We start from the raw sequence: 19,100 nt of genomic DNA, 5'->3' as shown, positions 1-19,100 counted from the left end.
CATCCTGCTCGTCTTCTCCCGACCGTAGATTCAGGGATACAAGCCATTTTCCTCCATTTCTCAGTCAATACTCCCATTTCCCCCCTTCATAAACATCAACTTTTGCAACACAAAACAAACACTGTGTGGTTTCATCGTTTAATCAATTTAAACAATTAAAAACGATGCAAACATAGGTATTTTGAGTTTGTGATAGTGAATTCCCTATGGAGAAAATTACTGGCTGCCCACCATCCGCACTTCATGCAGAAAATCCATTATTTAATGGATTTTGTATAACCATAGTGCCTAAATTTATGTAAATGCAGGAAATGGGATTCAAATTTACAAAATGTTCCCCCATTTTGTGCCCCCCCACTTCACAAACCAAAGTTACACCCTTAAGTACAACAACAACAAAATCCCAGTGACAGCTATCTTGGTGCTAATATAATTTTCATTGTACATTTTATGTGAAAAACAACTGATCAGCTCATAATGCAAGATATGTATAGTTTGATGGTTCTATTTTTGGGGGATCACTACAAACTGCCATTACTTAGCAAGAGCTACATTATTGTTAATTGTCTTATTTTGAATTACACAGAAAAACTAAGCATACGTTTTAGGAACAACACAAGGTAGATGCTGACAGAATTTTCATTTCTTGGGTGAACTATTACAACAATTAAATTGCCATTAGAGGATAACATCGGTCTGTAGCTTCTTCAGAAATCAGACATAGGATTAAGGTTCATTAATAAATTCCAGATAAGAAACATGTGCAAATCAGAAGGGGAGAAATAGAGAACAGAACATTTCAGTTTATTCCCAGCCCACGTATTCATTTATAGGATTCGTCGTTATAGGATTTACAGTATGACAAAATTATTATTATTATTATTACTAATTAATAATAATAATAATATAATTTTCAGCAGGCTGATATTGATTTATTGTTTATATAAGATAAACAATGTAAAATACATTCTGGGTATGTCAATTAGTTATAAACAGTTTGCACAATAAAAAATTCTATTATTTTAGAATTTAATAAAATAATACAAATATGCAGTTCAATAAAACAATCACAATGATAAATTATTCATCTTAAAAATAGATAATATTTTCCTCATGACCTCAGTTAATGTGAAACTACTCAAACTATGGAGGTCTTAGAGAATGCACAGGTGGACAGGATGAAACAAAGCTATGGAAACACTAAAACCACACATGCTTTGCAGGAACCTATACAAAACATGTTTACGAACTTCAACAAAGCCCAAGCGCTCAGCGTGAACTACAGTCAAGGCCAGTAAGACAGTGATGAATCAGGCCTTCACCCCACACTAGAGGATTTAGCATGCCAACGGTGCATGCAAGCAAGAGGATCGAGTTGTGGAAAAGAACATGGAAAAATTCTAACTTCATTCCCACAAATCAACGCTTTCTCAAACCAAATCTGTTTACAATAAGCGCAGTTATTATGCTGGAACATGTCAGGATCACTTTGTGGCTGGTAGTGTTCCTTGGGTGTTGAGAGAAGTTGCACAGTAAATTTGTTCACATTTGCTTACAAAGTGTTTTCTGCTTGCAAGTGCTGTTTTAATACGTTTATGACACTTACCTTAGAGGGCACTTTCTTAGCAGCTTCTGTAATAATCTGACCCAGAGGTCTCCATAAATGGAAAGCATACCGACCTAAAAATAATGATAGGGAAAAAAGGTTAATGGGTTGATAAGTGTGCCACTGGACAGCTGACAAACAACAGACTTAATTTCCAGGGTTAACAGAGTTGGTTTAAGGGTGAAACCAAGGACAAAACCACATTTAGTATTATTCAATACATGTAAAAGGTGAGGAAGCCTTTTAACTTCCCTTGGTATTTATTTGGTCAGAGTGTTGGTGAACTGCCAACGGTTGTGGTTCAACTCTAAAGAAATAAACTGCCAGTCAGTAGTCAATGAAATTCATAGAGTATATAATGCCTCTGAACATCCAGCATTGAAAAGCCAAGGAAGCATACAAATTTGTATGTGGATCATTCATAAAAACTCTAAAGGTACTATATTATGGGAACATTTCTGGATTTTTACTCCATCAAATTTTGAAAGCAATATAGTTAAGAGACAATCTTTATTTTGCTTCTCAGCCAAAATAGAGCCTCCTTCCACTGTAATCCAAAGCCTTGCCTCTCAAAAGAGGAGACCACACACTGCCTCGACTTTTGGCAGGAGAGCTGCCCCCTCGATGTACTGAAATGGGAATTAGTTCCCTTCCTCAAAGCGACCACAAGCACTACTCCATCCTGACCTCACACAGCTATGGGTGGAAGACTTGGCGACTAACAATGATTAACTTCTATGTAACAGTAGGGAGGAGGGCAGAAACACCTGCCAGAATCAAACGAAAACACCCTGATGACAAAGTCGGCATGAATTATTTAACCACATGTAGCCTTTTAAATGTCTCTATGATTGTTTTAATGCTAGAGGCTGCATTGACCTCATAAACCAGACGCAGGACCATCTGGGGTCTTGAACAAACACTCTGAGTTTAATGCTCAACCATTTATCTTGTCATCGCCGTCATCGTTTTGAGTGCTTCCCATCTTTAAAAGTCAAATTGAAAATATAGGTGGTCACCTTTATCATACAGGAGGAAAGTTTAGAAAAACAGGACGCAGAGTATACAGCTAAGAAATAAGAATTTATAAATGTAACCACTGAGGGGGTTTCTAATGTGTGCTTTAAGGGTTTTGGGGCTATAAACATCCCTTAGACCTTTAAAACATTATGCGTATACAGATTATGAAAAGCAGAAATACTCATGGATTGAAACCAAAAACCTTTTAAAAAGTCCATAGCTTTAAACACAATACCACACTACACAGTATTACAGAGTGGACATGTGGCTACTTCTTGTGAACTAACAAATGAAATGTGCTATGGTTTATTGACACAGGAATCTCTAAATTATTGAAAAGCAGTTAGAGGGATATTTCAGGTAAGAAACTAAATTTCCCCGTGTTTTACACACCCTCAAGGCATCCTAACATATGAATATGACTACTCCCAAGCGGTAGAATGGGATTTAATGGGCATACATTATTTGAAGCTCCAAAAAGTGCATCCATCAATCAAAGAACTGCTCGACACGGCCGGATAAAACAAGCCTCATGTTCACACGGAGATGAGGGATTAAGGAAGCTAGCACTATCAATATGGACATTTCTCTTAAACAAACACATGGATTCGCTTCAGGAGACCTTTTTTAAATCTATGGAGCCGTGTCAAACAGTTTTTTGATCAATCGATGCACTTATGGGAGCTTCAAAAAGTTGACACCCATTCCCTTCCATTCTACCGCTTGGAAACAAAATGATACGTGGTATTATAACTTCGACTGCATTATTCTTCAAGAAAAAAGTTATATTCAGTTAGGATGCCTTGAGGGTGAGTAAAAAATTGGTAAATTTAGTTTCTTGCCTGAATTATCCCTTTAAAGGGATACTTCACCCAATAATGAAAATTCTGTCATCATTTCCCTTCGAGTTGTTCCAAATATTCATAAGTTTCTTTGTTCTGATGAACACAGAAAAAAGTATTTGGAAGAATGTTTATAACCAAACCGATCTTGCCCCCCATTGACTCCCATAGTATGAAAAATTACTTTATCTTTTTTGTTTGTTCTGTTGAACACAGAAGAAGACATTTTGAAGAATGTAGGACAGCAAACGTTTCTGGGGCACTTTTGTCTGGTTATAAGCGTTCTTCCAAATATCTTTCTCTGTGTTCATCAAAACAAAGACTTTTATACAGATTTTGAACATTTCGAATGTGAGTAAATGATCATCATTTTTGGGTGAATTATCCCTTTAAAGCAGTGGCGCTTACCTGCTAACCCCGCAGCTGCAACTCCCAGCCCCACTGCCATCAGAGTGCCACCCTGAAATGCACAGGTGACAAACAAATCACATAGGATATAAAATTATAAAAATACCAAGACCTGCAACTTAGTAAATACAAAATGTCAATGTTATCATATAAACCAGTGTTGTCACATGTGATGTGGGGACTTGGTTGGTACTGTTTTTTTCTTACCAACAAGATTTAAAAAAATCATATTTACTATTTAAGACATTAAAAAACTCTTATTCTTCCTGGAACATTTAAACTATGTTTAGATAATAGAGTTCTGAGTTGTCAGCGTGTTTTTCTAAATATTCTGCTGCTAAGCTGCTTTGGCATCTCTTATGCTGCTTTTAATGTCTGACCTTGCCACACTGTAATGCTGTTTTTTGATAAACGCTTTATTACATACCTTTAGAAACGCATACATCTTTTGTCAACAAAAAATCTAATTTGGTTTGTTGGGGTGACATTGTCCATCCGACTTTTTATCTAAACACTATAGCAGATGTGTTAGGTGATGTTGTCTTTTGGTTTAGTCTATAGCTAGGTCCCCTACCTTTTCATCCTCCTGACAGGTGTATAAAAATGTCAATTAATTAATAAAGCTAATTTCTTAACCATTATTATGGGAATGTCGTTAGAGATACAGTTTTGAACAGCAAGGTCAATAATCTGATGACAGAGATATACTGTTACTGTAGCTTATGCAACACGCTTTGACTCCCACAATACTTTCAATCGGTTTTAATCAAGTTTGCAATGGAGGATTTACTCACAAGGCGTTTGTCGATATCTGTCTCACCCGTTCTGTTTGATTTTGTTGTATATTCCGCATGTCTCATAAAGTTCCCGTCCATCACTACGCTGCCGGGTCTCGCCATGCCTACGGTGAAACAAGAGGGACAAATCTATTCTTTTCTACTGCTGTAGGGTCTCGCGATTTCAAAATAAAGAAACGCAATTTTTTAACATCCCACACATTTATTTATGTACCAAAATGTATAAACCGCAATATAACCCGTCCACTTAAAGCACTATTTTTACCTAGATTTAAAATGTTAAATGTGTAACAAAAGCTGTTACACGTGATTATATGGAAACTCAATAGGCTTGCTATTGACACAGCAACCATTCATGTACAGTCGCGGAACCTCTGTAGGACAAAGACATCACGACAGACACGGCATTCAAAATTACCACGAATTCCTCCAAATATAAATCTGTCAGGTTATATAGAGGGAAACAAAGCAGAAATATGACTGAGAGGAAACAGTTGAATCAGTATGAAAATGAGGAGCAGATTTCACCTACCACAAAGACTCGAGATCAGCCCACATAGTAAGTAAATCAATGTCTTATTTATTTATTTATTTATCTATCGCAAAATGAGGAACATTTCACTGTTTTTAAGTCTTAAAGTTTATCTTAAAGTTATCTTTTAATAAATTTGCATTTTAAAAACGAAATATACAAAACATTACTCTTACATTTGTTTCTATTTATTACTGTATTGTGTTTGTTTAAGAATAATTTGCAAGATCTCTGTACATTTGAGGCGTCATTTTGTTCATTTTCATATAGCGTCTTGTTTACAAACCACTGGTTAGTTTCACTTTCGTTTCAGACAAAACGAGCATCAAAACTTTTCGAAAGATTGTCGTCGATTTAAAGACGATAGACGAAGTTTGTTTTGGACTCCATGTTCCACACATGCACGTGTCATTCTCATTGAATCATTATTTACAGCATACAGTAAGCGTATTCAAAAAAACACAATGAAAAACATAAGGCTATACTACAATATAAAACATTATATATGATATCCTAACGAAATTAAACGACATGGGTTGAAAAATAGCTACCGTTAATGTTTTCCAATAATAGTGTGATAAGGTGACCAGATATTTAACATGAAAACCGGGGACATTTCCTAGGTAAATCGTCAAAATATAAATATAACATAATTTTTTATAATTAATGAATGATAAGATAATTAGTTTTAGTACTAGCAATTCGTTACAATAATATATCGTTTGCAGATCCTGAACTGGAAATCGCTGCATATTTAAACTCACGTGGTAGATATGTGTGGGAATCAGTGGATGGAATTCTTTCCCATTACGACGGAACGTAATGGGAAAGTTTCAAATGTAATGCAAAGCAATCCAGCTCCATGTTAAGGCCCTGTACAAGCACATATAAATTGTTTTATTTTAATTTACCATGAGTGAAACCCGATGACTCTTCTTTGTCATGTCTCGTTGTAATTCTTCATTGCTTACGTGCCAATTTGCCTATTTATACTAAACCCTATAGTAAGTAGGCTACTGTTTCTGTTGGAATAGTAGGTACTTGAGTGCATAGCAAAAGAGCATGCAGTGATGATTTTTGCCTGTGAGCCTGAAAAAAACTCAAACATCAAACTCCTTTTTTCATTTAAATATGTCTTCATTTTGTCATGTAATGTTTACTGTATAGTTTAATTTGTTGATTCAGTTACGCATCATGCATTTAATTTATTAATTCTGTGAAGTGCAACTAAAATATATCTCACTATCGCCATTTGAGTGCATTGATGTCATGGAACTGCACGCCATTTTGTTTCTACAGTATTCCTAAACGTCAAAATGCTCTAGCATGTTTTGTAAATATGTTAGCTCCTTCAGCAAAGAAGCCAAACGTGACGACATCGTAGTTCTGTGTAAGCCACTATAGCCCTTCGAAATGGAGTATGAGATGGAGTGAACCGTTGGTTGCTATTTGCAATCTGACCGCTAGATGCCGCTACATTTCTAGACCTTTTAAGTTTAGCCCTTGAAGTCGCCCTGAAAGAAGTTGTGATTGCCTTCTTTTCCTATCTTGGCAAGTTACTCTGAAAAAGTCATTAATTACTAGTTACTTATTACAAATTCGCTACTCTAATTAGATTAATGTACAAATTACTCTCTCCAAATTGGTATTTAATTACTTATTACTAATTACTTTCTATATCCTATATCAACCTTGATTAGTTCAGTGATTCAAGGATTGACTTGAATGGCTCTTTTAATAAATTCAAATAAAATTATAAAACTACATAAAGTATATTATTAACTGACCAAAGTATTACAAATGTGAGAATTATACATTAAAACATGGATTTTAAAGTTAGAATTTGAATATTGATAAATTCCACCATTGCACACACAGTATTTTTTTAATTACTTCAGAAGTAACTGTAATTAAATTGCAGAAAAAATAAGAGTAATAGCCTACCTTACTTTACATTATTTTAAGTTAGAAAAACTGCAAAGTTTTGCTTTAAAATGAAAACAGACAGTGACTCATTCTTCTACAATTTGTCTTCTAAATAGCTCCCTAATGTTTTATATTTGTACAACATGATTCATAGTTTCATTTGTTGTCAGGCAGCAGTGTTTTTTGTAATGTGTGATGTCATGAAATCAGCTGTGATACAGCTATGTTTGTAGGAGTGTGCATTCAAAATTACTTTTGAAAGCTGTATTATTGGGGTAGGCCGATTGTGTCAGCAACAACTAGGCACGATAAACAGGTGGAGTTTCCAAGGGTCCTTTGTGAAAATCTGTTTTGGCCTAACACAAGAAAAGATGACTTGTGCCCCACCTTGGTTTTCAGACATTGTTGGCATGTTGAAAAAATATTGTAAGTTCACAACATGGACAGAGACTTTGTTTGAGAACAGTGGTCCCTAATGCACTCTATTGCCTACACAGTGCTGATGGATACACACGGATACCACCAAATTCTTCAAGGCACAGCGAACTGCAGAGGAGTAAGTCAAGACATAACTCTTGTTGTGTTTTTCATCTCCATGTGATCCAGATGTTTCTGTTCTATAATTTGTCCCATCAGATGTAGTTTCAGAATTTTTGCTGCATAGAAGACAGACTTGTTGTTTTGTTAATATAGTAACTAATACAATATTATATTGGTGTGTGTGTGTTGTGTGTATATGTGTATGTGTGTATGTTTGATTTGTAAATACCTTTGTTTCCTATTTATAGCGTAGGCTTAAGGGATAGTTTAAAAAAATTCTGTCATCATTTATTCACCCTCATTTCATTCAAACCCTGTATATGACTCTTTCTTCTGTGGGACACAAGAGAAAGGTTTTTGTGTCCTTATATTGAAATCAATGGTTATTTACATTTTTCAAAATATCTTCTTTTGTGTTCTGAGAAACAGTACAGGTTCGTACAGGTTTGGAATGAAATGAGGTTGAGTAAATGATTTTTGAGTTAAGTATCTCTTTAATACAAAGACATTCAAGCACTTGACTAATGGTGTGGTGTAGTGGTGTTGGACTCTTTTCAAGTTGTTCAAAAACCAAATTACCTACTGCATCTTTATGTATTTTGTTCCTAGGACAATAGGTGATACTGAAGCCCACAAGTGATAGCATTCTAATTCAGCCATTGAAACACTGAAACGCATTTATGTTTATCTAATATTATTTATAGCTATACAGAAAGAGGAAGAAGCTCTGAGGAAATGGAAGGAGGAGAACCGTCCCGGCCCCATTGACCTGGCACCAATGAGGCTCGGTATTGTAAAAGTGCACAGTATTAGAATACATGGACATTCTGATCTCAAAAACCTACACAAAACCATAAATAAACCAAAAATAATGGCTTTACTCTCACAGGTGGTGCAGTTTCACTAGAAGAAGTCAGACAGAAACAGCAACAGGAGGCAAGCCATGCCAAACTAAGAAAAAGGGTATTTCTTTTCTCAAAACGGGTATTTACTGTATACTAAGAGTAATAAGAATACCTGTTTACTTCTTGTGTTATCTTGCATTTAAATAACTCTTCAGCTTCAAACAGAGGAGATGGATAGAAAAAATAGGCAGGCAAAGGAAGAGGAGAACAAGCAGATGAAGGCCAAACAGCGAGAAAAGGTACTGCAAAATGCAGGTCATCTGTGTTGTGTTTTGACCATGTGCTGTTTTATGAAGCTTTTGTAATTCAAACTTTATAACTCCAGATGTCACTGCAGGCAACAGGCACATACAAACCATCAACTGTTATGCAATTAACTGAGATATTAGACTTGAAGCTTTGACTCTGATGCACTGAGGTTTTGCAAGAATGCATGAGTCCAATTTTTCCGGAAGCCACAAACAACATAGTTAATTTGGTAAAACATGCTCTGGTCATTGCTTGGATGCTCTTTTAGTGTAATAATGTTTTACAGTAGGTACCTCGGGATTGTAAATGAGCTTGGAACAAAAACATAAAAAGGTCCAGTAGTTAGTAAAAATAACTTACTTAGTGCTAGAAAAACAATATACATAACTGAAATCTAAGGTGCTTTGGATTTGCATATTTCAATTGTAAATGTGTACAAAATTAAAATTTTATATTGGCCAGTTAAGTGCAAATGGTGTATATGGTTATTAGTAAATAAAGAGATGGTTCAGATTTCAACGCAATATAAATCTTTGAGAAGGTCATCAGAATTGAAAAAAAAACATGAACTTAATTAATCACATTGCAGGCCAATGAACTGGAGAAGAAGAGAAAACAAGAAGATCAACATAGACAGGATCTGTACCAACATGATCAGCAAATGTATGTATGTCTACATGTGCTGTGTTCAAAGAAGAAGTTGGTTGTCAAGCTGCTCTATTGGCCTTTTTCCAAAAATAATACACATGAATACACATGTTTATCCTTGAAATTCCTTTCATAGAAATGTTGGTCACAGTCCAGAGCTTTTGTCTAGAGATGATTAAAAAACATTTAAGGAGTTCTCAACGTTAGTCAAACAGAAAGGTGATATCCTGTTGGTGCCTTTGGGTAAACACAATTGGTGGTTTGATACTTTCACTTAAAAAAAATAGTTCATCCTGCTAATAATATTGACTACATGATTATTGTGACCAAATGTACCAAAGAATATATCTAGCTTTCACAAATGGTTCTCAATCCAAAGAACTGTAATTGCCATCTTTGATGAAAACCCTGGCGTTCACGTCTCTATGCATCTGCATCATACATGTATATAAATATTTACAGATGTGAATAAAATGTATTGATAATATGTGATAACAGAGAAAAATATCAGTCAACCATCTGTATTACAGTTTTTTCCACAAAACCAAGCTATAGTATATTGTTAGGAAAACTTAAAACCTTCCATCATAATCATGTCTCTTTGTCCTGCAGAAAAAACGGGGAGTTTCTTCAAAAAGTGGAGACGTCTAGCAGAACTGGTCCTATTGCAGAAAGCAATTCCATCCCAGTATCATCCTGGGTAAGTAAAGTGCCAAAAATGGTTTAAGTTTTTTTACACTACACAAACGCTTGAACAAAATACAACCAACAGAATGTTTAAATTGAAAAATAAAAATGAAACGGAGTTCAAACCTTTTCTGCATTGCTGTGGTGCTGAAGTTAGAGTCAATTGCACTGGAGAAATTCACACCAATTGATCAGTCTTTGATAAATGTTTTCAAAGTAAACACGCCACCCTCTGGAGTTTTATCAACATGGCACATTCTAATGCAGTTAAGGGGTGGCCAACTGCAGGGGACACTCCTCCCGTATTATCTCTTCATTAACCTAACACCAGAGAGGGTTATCCGAGTCCATCATCATTGTAAACACGCAGACATTCACTGTCAGCTAGTGCGAAGATGCAAGTCGCTTCTGAATGGTGGGGCAAGCAGAGTTCAGGGGACTTCCCAGTGTTCACAGCAAGTATGCCTCGCCGGAGTGGAGAGGGTTCTGTGAGACTGGTTTGGAATAACCTGAGTGAAAGTACCTGGAAACAAGCCATGGTCTGAATCTACGAACTTATAAATCTGACTGTCACGATCGTGACAGTCCCATGTTTTTTGGTTGGAAGCGCATGTGCATCCCTTGTTTTGCTCTCTCCGGTCTCGTCTTTGTCGCCACCCTCTCGTTTCCTCGTTAGTCATCATCTAATGGTTTTATGCCCTACACCTGTTCCCCGCCTGATTTTGTCCCCTATTTACTCTCCTTGTGTTTGCTGTCTTGTGCCGGTTCGTTTTGTATTGTAACGCTTGTGACGTTGGGTCATTTTTTAGCCTTGTGTAAAGTTTTTATCAATATGTCTTGTCGAGTCAGTCTTAGTTTACATCTAGTGTTAAATTATTATAATAGTATTACATTATGTTATATATTATGTTATATTATATTACATATACTGCATACTGTATATACAAATGAAAGTAAATAAATATAATGATTTATTATCACATGATAATTATGTAAATGCTATACCCAGATTTGAGCTTTTTCTAACATGCACAATTTAAGGACTTCCGTCTGTATGACTAATGGGGAAAACCCTCTGATAGACGTTTTATTCATTCAGACTGCAGGCCGAGGAAAACAGCAACAGCGTTCTAGAGTCTGTATCTTTGGTTCTGTCAGCTGGGAGAGGAGGAGGCCTCAGACATTGGATAGTGCTTTCTCTCAGTGTATTGACTTAAGTAGCTGGACGGCCTCCAGGCCAAGTAATGAAACGCTCCAACCTAAATGTCATAGGCTCGCCGATCAAAGTGTTTGTGGAAAGACGGGTTCTTGATGTGGTTTTGTGGCCACCGAGAATTGTTATGCTTTCAGTGGTGCTTTCACAGGACAGATTAATCTCCTCCATATCCTCTGTTTGTGCAAAGGATCCTTTGTATTGGCTTCCCAGGATGCCAGGCCCAGGTCGTCCCACCTATTCCCCTTACTCTCCAGCCACTCCAAACAGTGCGGCCCCTGCCTGTTGTCCCCGGGCCATCTGACCAAACACACAAAAGATCTCTTGAGCCTGAAAAGATCTGTGCCCACCCCTGTAATGGTGTCTCTCTGTAGAGTACAATGACAATCTCAGAGTAACATCACTAAAGTACAGCTAACGCCCATTTTAGCGTAATGTAGCAGGCTTCAGGGGTGTAAAGTGTAAAGTGCTGTATCCGAGAACTGTTAAAATGGAATTCGAGTATATAAAGCAGGTTGCCTTGCAGTTTGTGCATAAAGACGAGAAGCATTTTGAATCAGTGCTCGTTCATCCGAAAAAATCTGTCATAATTTATTCATCTCCTTCATTCCAAACCTGTGCAACTTTGTTCCTTGGAAGTATACTTTTTCAGGGCTTTTTACATTGCACTCACTCTCTGTACTTTAAGGACAATGGCTGGTTTCCAATACAGTTTTGTTTCTGCACAGGCTAAAAGTCACGAGTACAGACAATCGAGAAGACAGGAAGAGAATGCAGCTCTGCTTGAGAATAAAAAGGAGCAAAGGAGAAAGGTACACAACAAAGGAAGTGAAGCAGGTGGCCTGAACTTACGACCATCACCTCCACTTTTGGTTCATAGCAACACCAGAGCTAAACATTGAAGCTTTGCCAAGACAAAGAACTAACACAGCCTAGCATATGCTCTTAATTACCATGTTCTAGTTTATAGGAGGTAGTCATGGATGGAATAGTGTAGGTGTTTTCCAGCTGGCCGTATAGAGGTATTTTTGTGGCTTTGAATGCTTTTCTGTTGGTCAAAAATGAACTTAACTCACTGATAAATATCAAGAACAGAGAGGTTAATGTCATCTATCATCATTTGTTGATTTTCATCATTGTTTATATATGTAAATGTACAATTGAATTATTATAGCAACAAGCAGAGGAGACATTTCTGCTCACGATGAAAATTCAATAATGTATTATTTGCAGGCAGAAAGTTTGGAGGAAAAGTTAAAGCAAGAAGAGGAGGACAGGAAGAGGCAGATTGAGACTGACCATCAACGGTATGGACACTTGCATAACAGTCATAATCAGCTGGCCAGAGGAATACAGCCTGGTCCGATAGTCTAAGATCACTTTTACATACACATTGTCATTCAAATTAACAATTATATTGTGAGCATAACAATTTGACCGGAAATTGGAACTGTAAACTAATTTTATTTTAGAATAACTTAATGTTTTTGTGGAAAGGGAATAGTTCCCACAAAAATGAAAATACTCATGTCTTTTTTATGAGGGCAAAGACAAAAGTCTTAGGTTGTGTAAGAAAGGTAATGTGGGTGATTAAATTTTAATTTTGGGATGATCTACTCCTTGTGAATTCACTGTCGCTGCGTCAGAAACTGCATATTGTGACAGTACGTACTGAATATGTATCTACCTATCGGCCATTCTATATAGTATGAGTGAGAGTAATATGAATACATTTCGGACACACTGGATTTATGGTCATGTGACCATATGCTTTTGACCTATGACGTATTAACAACAATCTTTAAGTGAGCGTTGATAAAAACATAATTTAGTCAAGGGAAATTCATTTAAAAACAGACGTCGGCCTTAAACCATATATTTATTTGATTTAATTTTGAAATTTGACCGTTACTCAGCTCCTGTGGCATCATGGGATAGAGAAGTGTCCACGCGATCCACACTTATGAATCTCAGCAGAAGTAGTAGACCATCGGGGTATTTCTCGACCCACTGTTTTTTGCATACTGCGGTTTTGGACAGACTATTCATGACTCATACTCATTTTCGCATACTATATAGTATGGAAGTAGGCAATTTCGGACACAGCGTTTATGTCACTAAAGGTTACATGAAATAATTCGTTTTTATATGCTCCACTGTTTAATGACATCATGCATTTGAACTAGCATTGGCTATGCATGTTTGAACAAAACTTAAATTGATCCCAACATAATTTGGGGATGTTATGAAAAACATCTTGAGTAATTCATTGGTTTTCTGGAAGTCTGTGTTTTTTAAAGAAAATGGTCAAAATATTAGCTTATATTAGATTAGTGTGACAAATAAATGCTTTGGTATTTTTTGTTTTCCATCATAATATTTGTTAGTTTTTAAAATGTATTACATCCTGAAACATCGTGTTTATTTCCATGTTTTAATTCTATTTTGAATCCCAGATTGGTCTCAGACTTTTAAACTCCACATTATGTGGAAGATTGAGTATGGTAACACTTTATTTTGATAGTATACTTATTATTTTATATTTCCAATGTTGTGATGATTTATTGCTCTCTTTAGGGTGAACTTGGCCTTCCTAAATCAATTGGAGGCAAGTACTTCAAGAAGGGTGTCTGAACCCATGGCAAAAAACCCTGTAATCAGAAATATCTGTGAAGACGATGATGAACTAGAGGATCCAGCCTCATCACCTGTACCCAATCCATTACAGGGCTATACAGAGGAGGAAGGTAAGTCTTAACCAAGATTTATATGCATCATCCCAGACACTGTGTGTTTAGGTCTGTTTCATTTCACAACACTTCTGGTAATGTCTTCACTGCATTGACTTGTTGAGTCACCAAGGCTTTGTGTATGCGTGATATTGCACAGATGTCTCATCCAGTGTTTCTTTTCACCATTGAACAGTGTAGAACACAGTGTGAATAAAACCTCCTGCATGCTCTTGGCACATGGTGGTTAATGTCAGTTATGTGCCAATAACAGACAGATTCACTACCAGCGAGCAACAAGCTTGACATGTTTTTCACTCTGGATTTGAGGTCCAAAGGGCCTGCTGCAATGTAAACTCATATGGCCCTGAAGTTTAATTATTAGCATGCCACTGTTGTCAACTGAATCGTTAATCTTTTGTCTGAATGTTTTTAGAGCCAGCGCTGCATAAACATCAGTTAGCTCTCTGAGATCCATTCTGACTTCATTGTCATTACTTGGATAAATACAACACCGTCTTTAGACACGCAGTACACTGCTCTTATGTGTCCTGTATACACATTACTAGACTAAAACATTTAAAAATATTATTACTCAACAAGCGAAATAAATGAAGAACATATTACACAGTGTCTATATCTAGAATGTGTATTATATTTCTACTATATTCTACAGAATGCAGTACTTTATGTGAACAGTAAGCATTTTTTTATATTTACTATATAAAAGTAGGAAGTGTAGAGCATATAGACCACTTTGCAAGATGTAAACACTGGTTCAGAGGCACTTCCAGTTTCATTTTCATGTTTCAATTTAAACATTCTGTTGCATTTTGTTGAAACGTTTGGGTAGTATATAAAAAGTGGTCTTTACTACACAGGGAGCAGTAAGCTATAGGTTTGTATTTCATTTAAAAAAGCAGCATCTCAAGAACTGTGCTTTATTCTGTTCTGACAAACATGTTGTTTTTCCTTTTTAATGGGGTTTAGAAATGACCTATGATTAGATTCATCTCAGTTTTAGCTCTATACACAGAACGTAGTTCTTTGCTGTACCTTTTGGGCAAGAGATGTGGCTGTAAGGGCCAGCTTTTCCATCTGTACGTTGAACATGTGGACTGCTGTGTGATGGTGTGGGACTAATGTGCCATTCACATCTAAACTGTCTGCATATCTTCTCTGATGACTAATGGCACGTTACATTTGTCTTTAGCTTCACTCACATCTGAATCACTAAGGGCAGAAGTTTGTACCCTTAGCTGAAGTATAAGGTCAGCCGGGTCCTCAGATTGTCAAGCACAAAGCTCAATAGAAACACTAGACATATTTGTTTAACATCCAAGAAGAGTCTCAGAATGTCCTTTGCCTGACTGTGGATTGGATTACTCAAAGCATCACTAAATGAAAATGCAAAGCAAGGATTGTTTTTAAACTATAGATTTGCATGTGCTTGGTTAAAAATATGCAGGATTTTGAGTGGCTGCTTAGTGAATCGGTCCCCAATCTTTACGCTTTTGGGGAGAAAGTACTTAAAACTGCTTACTTGCTTTTAAGTATTTTAACATAAAAAACTTTACACTTTAATAATACAATTTACCTGAAAGAAAATGCATAAATCCATTGAATAACACATTGGCTGAATCAGAAATGGCATACTTCCTTACTATATTGTAGGCAAAAGATTTGGACCTGCATATACTAATGTTGCGTATGAATACGCCTACTTACTATTTAGTACTTGAACAGAGTAGTATGACCAAATCGTCAGTATTCATAAAAGGGTAGGCGAGAAAATACTAATTGATCCAAACGAAAAATTAAGAGACGTGTAAAAATGGTGTAGTTTTTTGTAGAGAAATTGAAAGTAAAACCAGAGCGTGGTCAGATAACATTTGGATAACGTCCACTTTATAAAAAACTAAGCGCATAAGAAACACCACAGATGAGATTTTCTCAGGTTGTTTTTAATACTACAATAGAATGCAACGTATCTATGTGAGAGATATTACCCAAAAGGTAGAATAGAGACAAAATAATATTTAGCACCAGTTAACAGTCAATATTTTTTCTGTTACAAAAATAACATTCCATTGGCATAATCATTCTTCACAATGGGAAATGTGGATGGGCCTGTTACTGCCGAAATTAAACGGAGAAAAAGCATCGAAAAATTACAAAGCTGCTGTATTCCTTTTCATTGTTTACTTTTATCAAAAGCATATAGCCCTACAAGGTAAAAATTTAAATACATGAAAAAAAGCTCTGAATGTGCTGAACTTTAAGACAATTGAATGCTTTGTTTCATGTGTTGTTAATTTGAACAAAACCCATGTTCCAGTGTTAATGCAACCTGTCTCTCATAACTTAAGTTGTTGTTCTTGTCATTACATCACATGGCTAATCTCTGGCCCACAGTCCAGTACAGTAGGTGACGGATATGCACCTCAAACGTAAGTTGCCACCCGCCATTGAAAAGAAATATGCCGTGCGACGGCTGGAGTGCATTCATACTACACCCATTCAGGCTAAACAGTACGTACCCATGTAGCCCTTGTTAAGTAAGTACTTACTGAAATTGAGTACCTACTCATTGAGTATACCATTTCGCATTCAGCCATTGTCTTTCATGACGGAAATTCAGCTAGGCTTTCCCTAATTTAATTTACTTGCTTCACTCTTTGGAGCTTTTGTTTCCAAGAACGGCCTTCCCATCTGTCCGGCATTCCTGGGATCTGTGTGTATGGGACATCTGTCTGCCATAGCACTAGTTTTGACCATTAGTATGTGGTTTAGAGTGGGATTGAGATGGTGCTGTTTGCGGAACAGGCTGGCAGCAGCACTGCGGTCGAGATGAGTTTCCCACCCTTCTATGTCCTTCTCCATGAACCAGATGAACCAATAGACAGGTCATCGCTTAGTTGCAGCCCTGCGTAACCCATGTGTATGTGTACTGTATGTGTGTCTTTCACTGAGAACCGAAGAGGATATGAAGCCTCTAGGAAGAAATTACCACATACCTCTCTCTAGGAACAAATTACCACGTTGCTCATAATTATTTTGACAGACTCCCACTTGTTAATCATTTTACAGAAAAACTGTAAATTAGCATTATTCGCCTATAGCATTATTTAATTCTTTTTTTTGTTTTGTTTTGTAGGTTGTGAACAGATGTGGGCCCTAACGAAACTTCAGCATCATTTTCCCTACTATGAGCGAGATATGCTGGAAGACTTCCTCAGACAGTGTGATGGCGATTACCAGCAAGCTTATGAGCTGCTTAATGTGTAAACACACACATTGTCATTGTGTTATTCTGAAGTTTTGTGTTTGAGCTTTAAAAGGAAAAGTTCCTCCAAAAATGAAAAATCTGTTGTCATTTACTCCCTACATTTAGTTCTACTAGACTCTTATGACTCTGGTCTACAAACAATGTGATATTTTTTATTTGTAGTTTGGTTCTCTTGGTTATTTACTGTGGTCCAGACCAAAAAAGGAAAAAAATAATTTAATCCTGGTTTGCTTAGCGTTCATGCTGGCATTTTAACAGCGAACCCTAAAAGATTCAGAATCTAAGGGGTCTTTCAGATATTCTTTAAAACAATAATAATGACAAATCTATATTTTGTGCAGACAAGATACTGTAAATATTGTGAATGACTTATTTGCAATAATGAAGTCTATTACGTCTATTTTTTGGCAACTTGTCATGCCGCCAAACAAGCGGGCCCAAACGAAAAGATGGGTCTCGGTACAACTCAAACAGTGCTCGAATTGAATCTAACAAATGGGGGTCCCCACCCTTTTAAGGCGCATTTGTGAATGACTGCATTTCAAAATGGTGGATTCAATTCCCCCAAATGATACGATTCAATTCGAGCACTGTTTGAAGTGGACCGAGACCCATCTTTTCAGTGGTCTGGGTCTGCTTGTTTTGCGAAACCAGTGCTTGGATGGCAGCGTTCACATTTAAGCCGCACTAACAATGCAATCGCACAAAAGTTCATTTTAATCGGACCAATGCATGCCATATGTGAAAACTCCCTTAGAATGTTTTTCTAATAGTGTAGCATTACAGTACCATTCACTTTAACAAAGCGGAAAATGGCAGCCAGGATATGCTTCAAAAACGTATTTTCCTCCAAAGAAAAAAGTAAATCAATGTCATGTGAGTAATTGTTGACAGGAGTTTCATTTTGGGTTGAACAAACCCTTACATACAACAATAGTTAAGGCAGTGGGCTTACATATTGTAGTGTCCTTTGAACTGACATAAACACTGTTTATTTTATTTAGATTATTCAGTTATTTTTATTCTGACACAAAATGGATTGACACTCAGCCACAGAGAAAGAAATCAAAACAATAAATCAAGATTTGAGTCTGCTGTGGGAAAGTTTATGGCTCCCATGTGTACAGTTTGCAGGGTAAATGATGTGCATTCAAAAAATTCAAAGGCTAATTTATAATGAGGTAAATGACTGGCAAAGTTCTGTGTGCATCCAACATAGGGAGGGATACTGAAAAACCAAACCACCATACAGATCATTTGCTTCTAAACTGTATAGGTTCATGCTTACGACTGCTTTTATTTGTGTGAAATGTAATAAAGTAATCGAAACGGAGCTGGTTTCTGTCCAAGAGTTTTGGTGCGAACAAACTTAGCTCAAGATCTGTAGCACAGGAGTTTTCTCGATCTTCAATTTAATTTATTTATTTAATTAGTGTATTTGTCAGGGACACCGTACAAAATACATTAATCTTACGAAAATATGTTTTGTACCAGAGTTAGCAAAAGCTATTTTCCATCTGCTGTCCCCGGTTCTTTACCTTGCTCAGTGATCAAAATAATACAGTGTGAGAGATTTTCTCCGTGAGATTTGTAAAAACGTAGCCACCTTGTATTATTGTTGAACCCTGATCACTTGTGCTCCTCCACAGGAAAAGATTCTTATGTAAATGTGTTCACTTCAATAAACATTGTTGTTTCCTCTGACAGAT

General features: G+C 36.6%; 2 protein-coding genes across 5 annotated transcripts in view; one reads left to right on the top strand and one right to left on the bottom strand.

Annotated features, from left to right (window-relative positions):
- dnajc15 (DnaJ (Hsp40) homolog, subfamily C, member 15) overlaps positions 1-5,532 on the bottom strand; it is a 17,591-nt gene extending 12,059 nt beyond the window's left edge. Inside the window, exons 1-4 of one of the 3 annotated variants that reach the window (XM_079464937.1) lie at positions 5,382-5,532; positions 4,671-4,777; positions 3,877-3,928; positions 1,607-1,680 (exon numbers count right to left, since the gene is read on the bottom strand). In XM_079464937.1, the coding sequence (XP_079321063.1) occupies positions 1,607-1,680; positions 3,877-3,928; positions 4,671-4,775 (231 nt within the window). In that variant the 5' untranslated portion in view covers positions 4,776-4,777; positions 5,382-5,532. Of the gene's footprint in view, positions 1-1,606; positions 1,681-3,876; positions 3,929-4,670; positions 4,790-5,381 lie in introns of those variants that run through there. The other 2 variants (XM_079464938.1, XM_079464936.1) reach the window with 2 other exon arrangements.
- Positions 4,818-19,100, top strand: epsti1 (epithelial stromal interaction 1). 2 transcript variants are annotated; one of them, XR_013787160.1, is made up of 12 exons: positions 4,818-5,232; positions 7,629-7,687; positions 8,376-8,459; positions 8,561-8,634; positions 8,732-8,815; positions 9,415-9,488; positions 10,086-10,173; positions 12,102-12,185; positions 12,607-12,680; positions 13,951-14,120; positions 17,260-17,826; positions 18,001-19,100. XR_013787160.1 is itself a non-coding variant. In XM_079464935.1 (11 exons), the coding sequence occupies exons 1-11, from the start codon at positions 5,150-5,152 to the stop codon at positions 17,388-17,390; spliced, it is 1,005 nt and encodes a 334-aa protein (XP_079321061.1). In that variant the 5' UTR covers positions 4,818-5,149; the 3' UTR covers positions 17,391-19,100. The 2 variants fall into 2 exon arrangements, 1 of the variants encoding a protein (XP_079321061.1); XM_079464935.1 differs by having other exon boundaries at positions 17,260-19,100.

Source organism: Barbatula barbatula, assembly GCF_947034865.1.
Source record: "Barbatula barbatula genome assembly, chromosome: 9".
Lineage (NCBI taxonomy): Eukaryota > Metazoa > Chordata > Actinopteri > Cypriniformes > Nemacheilidae > Barbatula > Barbatula barbatula.
Note: the sequence above shows the minus strand (reverse complement) of the source record. Positions and strands in the feature narration are given on the sequence as shown.

What these genes read in the sequence shown, in the direction of transcription:
- epsti1 (XM_079464935.1), top strand. Translation starts at nt 5,150, where the DNA reads ATGACTGAGAGGAAACAGTTGAATCAGTATGAAAATGAGGAGCAGATT. An exon ending in TACCAACATGATCAGCAAAT is followed by an intron (nt 9,489 to 10,085) that starts GTATGTATGTCT and finishes TTTGTCCTGCAG; the next exon opens with AAAAAACGGGGAGTTTCTTC. An exon ending in CCATCCCAGTATCATCCTGG is followed by an intron (nt 10,174 to 12,101) that starts GTAAGTAAAGTG and finishes GTTTCTGCACAG; the next exon opens with GCTAAAAGTCACGAGTACAG.